The sequence below is a fragment of the Borostomias antarcticus genome (assembly GCF_949987555.1).
Source record: "Borostomias antarcticus genome assembly, chromosome: 37".
Lineage (NCBI taxonomy): Eukaryota > Metazoa > Chordata > Actinopteri > Stomiiformes > Stomiidae > Borostomias > Borostomias antarcticus.
Genome location: NC_140270.1, coordinates 110306 through 116324, shown reverse-complemented (window position 1 = coordinate 116324; position 6019 = coordinate 110306). Strand labels below are relative to the sequence as shown.

The 6019-nt window shown below is 46.0% G+C and overlaps 1 protein-coding gene across 1 annotated transcript in view; it reads right to left on the bottom strand.

Moving 5' to 3' along the window:
* Positions 1–5860: 5860 nt before the first annotated feature.
* rcor2 (REST corepressor 2) overlaps positions 5861–6019 on the bottom strand; it is a gene marked incomplete at both ends in the record, with an annotated part of 1785 nt that continues 1626 nt past the window's right edge. The window contains one exon of the mRNA XM_084461148.1: positions 5861–5909. Within this exon, the coding sequence (XP_084317274.1) occupies positions 5861–5909 (49 nt within the window). The remainder of the gene's footprint in view (positions 5910–6019) is intronic.

Below are 6019 nucleotides of genomic sequence, written 5' to 3'. Positions count from 1 at the left end.
GAACTGTTTTGAGCAAAACTTGGTGGCTTTAGGAAGGGAAAAGTACAACTTTTTTTTTCTCTCAAATGTAATTTTGTACTGAGATTTTATACTATTTATTTTTAATTTTACTTTTTCTGAGTGTCTGATGTATATTACACTTCCTATGTGCATGGTTGATTTTCATAGCCTCATCAAGTATCATCTAGATAGTTTTTACAGTCTTATTTTTTTTATAGCTATCCATTTTATTCCTCAGGTAAATAATAATAACTTTATTTGTATAGCGCTTTGCAAGCATGAATCGCCCAAGGTGCCTCAACAATAATCTTAACGAATTAAAATATGTTTTGACATCGTTTGTCAATTTCCGTGGTCTTCTCTATTACAGATTTGGTGAAATAATCAATGGTTTGTATTAGTATTTGAGCTACGATCTGTTTCTACCTCCCTGTACTGTTTTAGGACTTTTAATAAACAGGTATTTTTTACTAACGTGTTGAATATAGTGTTTATCTATGGATGGAGTCTGAAAGAAAGCAGAGGTCAGTTGCTCTGCGAGAGGGTCAAAGAGCACCTGTTACACTAGGAATATCTTTCTTTTGACTGTAACCAGTGACCTGACAGAAAGCCCTATCTGGCACGGCCTACTTCACGACTCAAGGTGGCAGTAGAGGCCACAAGAGTTCGAGACACACGTCTTCACACAGGTGGAAGCCCAAGAAACAGCTGTGCTTGTAGTATTATTAATATGAATGGCGACTCCAGACGCATTGCAACACCCCCTGCTTTGACGCCAGGGACGGACAGGGAATCCACCACCACACCTGTAGCCCTCCCGAACGGAACCGAGTGTGGCCGAACTCTGAACGACCCCTCCGGTCCCCTCCTCCTCCTCCCCACCCGTCGTGGTGCAGCAGCCATGTTGCCTCGCTTGTTCCGGTATCGGTAGATCGCATTCGGGCGAAGCTCTGCCTCTCTCGCCCCCGCTGACACGCACTCCCGTCCGCCGTGAAAGCGAAAAAAAACCTCCCCCCCCTTTGCCAAGTATGGATTTTACAACTTGATCCGTTTTATCGGGAAGACCCACGGAGGGATAAACAACAACATCACGGTGTCGTTAGAGAACACCGGGTATTAACTCAGTGCAGTGCAGCACTCAAACGACCTTATTCGAATCACGCCATCGGGAAGACGAGTGATTTCCGTGGATTTGGAGTTTGTGTTGGACTGTTTCCCCGGAACGGTTGGCCGTCTGTTAGCATTTAGCTGAACAGAAACCCTCTACCCGGTTATAACACTGATGTGAACGTAGCATTATAACGATACTCGTCTAACCGACCCTGCCACCACCGGAAAACCAACCGGGGAAAGTTGATTTTCCGGTCAAACCGTGAGGAAGGGAAGCTCGAGACCGGGGGCTCGAGACGTACTTGGCCTGAAGTTTGAAATCCTCGGACTTGATTTTTTTTTTTTTGGGCAGTTGGAACCAGAGACACGCGACAGAGCGAGTTGACAGTTGACGCAACTTGACGTTAGCCTGCACGCGCTGCTTCCTCTAAATGAGCAAAAGTCGCACTAGAATGAAATTTGGGACTTTTGTCTCTGTCTCTAACCCTAACCCACTTTATTAGCTTGCTTGGCTAACTGCTTCTGCCCCAACTCAAGCTTGCTAACTAGCTGACGTTAGCTAAGTTAGCTTAGCTAAGTCTCCTTTTCTTTCCCAAACAGAAGAAGTCACCTTTTTCAGTTTGAACATTGCGACAAGTCGTGTTTTTTCCTGTGTCGACATGGGCCGTGTCCTCGCAGCTAGCTAGCCGGCTAACGAGGCTCACCCTGGGCTAATGAGGGAACCAACTTGTTGATCACAAGGAGTTTTGTGTGTGTGGCTAGCTGGCTGGCTAGCCAGGTCTAGCAAAAAGAGCTTTCCCCACCAAGTTGCAGATATCTGGGGGCTATAACGTTGGTTATCTCAACTGCTGGCTAAATGAACATAAGACCCTGAAGCTGTGTTTTATTTCATCTCCCCCATCCCCCTATTTTTTTCAAAATCCCCTGAAAATGTCAACCAGAACGCCATTGCTGGCTGTCATTGAAAATTCGTCCAGCCAGGTAAGTTGTGAAATAAAAACCCTTTCCTTTTCAGTGTTAACTTTAAATTCCTTGCTTGCCAGGGACGGACTGTGTGGAAGCAGTGAGCCAGCTGTTCCCTTGGCTGGATAGATAGCTGTTGACAGAGTCAAAGCAGTAACCATCCCCTGATCTGATTGTTTTGGCAGTCTCATGTGTGTGTATGTGTGTTTTTGTTTCAGCCACACACACACTGAGCCAAGGGAAAGCTTATTCAATCACACACCCGGGATTCCCACACGATATAGAAACCAGATTCATAGCTAATCTGTTTCAGGTTCTCTTGTCTTAACATTTCACACCTCTGTTCCCTCCGTCAGTTCTTGGTGTGTTGTGTGTGTGTGTGTGTGTGTGTGTGTGTGTGTGTCTGTGTGTGTGTGTGTGTGTGTGTGTGTGTGTGTGTGTTGGTTTCAAAAACATTCAACAGTAGGCTTATGACAGTTTTACACCGGCTTTACAGCAGACTGTGCCCGTCTATGGCTGGCTAAATACCTACTTTATCATGGTGACCGTAGTCCTCCAACCATCATCTATTCCATCTAGCTAATCATTACAGAAGCTTGACTGTAGCCAGTGTTCCAGCTGCCCGGCCCTCAAGTCGCCCTAATGATGCAGTTAGATAAGCATTCTCTAGTCGTCAGGTATCGTGGGCACACAGGGTCCATACTCATTAGTACACGGTCTCTGACGCAAGAGACTACTTTCGATATCCGGTCAGTTCATCTTGTGCTTTCTAATTCCCTGTGGAGGAATGAGTGTGCATGCAGCTCCGTGGATTGGAACGGAGTCACCGTTTTATGAGGTCATTAACACAGGTGTGTGTGTGTGGGTGTCAGCAGGGCAGGTACAGGTGACACACACACACAGATGAGAACTGATGGGAGTGACGTCACATTACACAATCAGCCTGTGTGTGTGGACTAAGGTCAGCTAAACAATAAGCACACTCTGACGTGCTTTTAGGGTGTGTGTGTGCGTGTGTGTGTGTTTGTTTGTTTGTTAGTGTGTGTGTGTGTGTGTGTGTGAGAGAGAGAGGGAGAGAAAGAGAAGATTGAAAGACAGGAGAGACTCAGAGGCAAAGAAAGACTGGTTCTCTGTTGTCATGCCAATGTGAATAGATAGATAGATAAGATGGATAGATAGATTAGATAGATTTGATTGATTAGATGGATAGATAGATAGATAGATAGATTAGATTAGATTAGATTAGATAGATAGACAGATCGATAGAAATCAACTTTATTTAACCTATCCCCGAAGGGAAATTATTTTGTCGCAGCCAAAACGTGTTGTAGGTAGTCATAGCTGAGTGTTAGGCCTGGCATGATCCAAGCTGCTGTCATCGTCCTGGGAGTGTGTGTTTGATTATTGATGTGACGATGACTCGCACATTCAACCAGGTGAGTGTCAGGAATCAGTAAGGCTGTTAGGCTTGTTGTTGATGTGTGTGTGTGTGTGTGTGTGTGTGTGTGTGTGTGTGTGTGCGTGCTTGGGTGTGACTATGCATGTGTGTGTGTTTGTGCATGGTGTATTGACAAACTGGCTCTCAGACCGGCAGTGCTTGAATGGGTAGAGTCAACAGTCAACGGACATGGCTAAAACTAGACTAGCTGGTGTTTCAAGCCCATAAACTTGGTGTCTAGGGGTGTTGTGTGTGTGTGTGTGTGTGTGTGTGTGTGTGTGTGTGTGTGTGTCAGTGTGTGAGATGACTGTGTGTATGGGGTTGTGTGTAGTTTGGCTATCCTCCTTCTGTACTGCAATCACAGTCTGTCGGTATGACATTGAACACACAGGCCAGACACACTGGAGACTCACCCACCGTACTGTACATCACACACACACACACACACACACACACACACACACACACACACACACACACACACACACACACAGGGCTCAGGGTGTCAGCTCACCGAAATCTCGGGTGTTTCTGCCCGGTGCCACTTTGTCGTGTGTCTTGAGACCCGACACCGCCGGTGCCCTCTACGTGTCACACATGTCCCCCGGCTCTTCACCCAGAGACCCAATTTAGGCCTAGTCGTGACCCCTCACCCCCTTACCACCCCCTCTCACCCCTCCTTCTTCACTGCGTGTGTGTGTGTGTGTGTGTGTGTGTGTGTGTAGTACGTACATGATAATAACATTGAGCAAGCTGAATGTAACTTCCTCCCTCCATCCCACTAAACTGGTGTTTATTTGTTTGTTGTTTGTTTACTTTTACTGTTACTTTGTTTTACTTTTACTTTACTTATATTAGGCTTTAATTCTAATTACTTATTGAATTATATTATATTACACTACATAGTTTTCAAACAGGACCTGTCATTGAGAGCCCCCATATGAAAGACGAGGCGTGTGTGTGTGTGTGTGTGCGTGTGCGTGTGCGTGTGTGTGTGTGTCAGTTGAGCCACTGATTCTGCAGACTGAACAGCATGGAACATCACGCTCTGTTGCCTAGAGTCTATCTCTCTCACACACATGCATGCACTCACACACACACACGCACGCACACTTGCGTCCAGACCCATTCAAGCACACTCACACATAAACATTCTCTGACCCATTGACTCCACTTTTCAGTGTTTTGTTCAGTCTAAGTGTTGAATTGTGTTGTGCGTGTGTGTGTGTGTGTGCCTGCCTGCATGCATGTATGTATGTATATGTGTGTGTGCGTGCCTGCCTGTGTGTGTGTGTGTGTTTCCCAGTCATCTTCGCTGGTGTGTGTCGAGAGCAAAACAGGTGTGGAACTTTTCCAGCAGCGATAGGAGACTGTGACATTATTATGTAACTCATTTTTGCACAATCTAGGCGTCCTGGTTATATACAGTACAGGTACACACTGCTTTACTGTTGTTATTTACCCTATCGTGCCGTGGTAGGTTTTCCGTACGTTATGCTGCAGGAGCGTGGGGCTTTGAGGCCCGTGACGGTGAGGCGAGTGGAGCCGTGAGGTGCTCGCTCAGGGGAAACGCGTACGGTGATGGTGGCTCTTGAAGGGGTCATGGGGGGAGTGTTGTCTTATGAAGCAGAGGTGTGAAATAGTTTGGCTGTTGAGCTGCCTTGTCCAGTTGCCAGAGGAAAGGGTGACCATTATTATTATTATTATTGTTGTTGTTGTTGTTGTTGTTTCTTTTGATGTAGGCCTGCTAGGCTAGGCGCTTCCACTGGGTCTACCCTGGATCATATTATCCCCTAATAACCTCTCATTTTGTCCATCCATCCAAATTATTTTTTAAATAAATTGACTTTCCAATGTCTGAATAAAATAATGGGTTTTGCTAGAGTCCAATCGCGCGAGTTTAGAGATTGGGCCGGACTTTAGACCCTTTTGTCAGCATCCTGCTCAAAATACCCCTCGGCTAGGATGCACATCAGTCTTAACATAACAAAAATCTGATCATTAGGAAACTTGGAGTCGAGGCGATAGCCTATTTTTTTTGTCTAGCAAGCTTTATTGCTTGGCTAATAGAATCTTGGTCGGACAAGAGTAGGACATTGAATCCTCCAATCACATTCTGGTCTTTAAAATGACGTTGTGTTCTAATGTAACTGTACAATAGCCGAACGTCTTTCATCGTTATCAAAACGAGACGAGGCGGAATCCAGGAAAATGAGAAGGAAAACAGAAAAGGCCCCTTGCGGCGTTCCCAAAACGGGGACCCCAAAGTCCCGCACGGGGGGTGGAACCGGCGCCGTGTGACCCAGGCCCGAGAGAACCTTATAGAACATTTAAAGAGGGCAGAGATCCTTATGTGCTGAGCGGAGAACCGGTAGCCTGCCACTGGCAGTGGAGGTACCTGTAGGCAGATAATAGAAGTCACTGGCCCGATTGGGCCACTGGCATTTTTTCAATGCTCAGCGTGTTTAAAGAAAAAAAAAAGACGTATACACACTTTGTGTGTGTTGA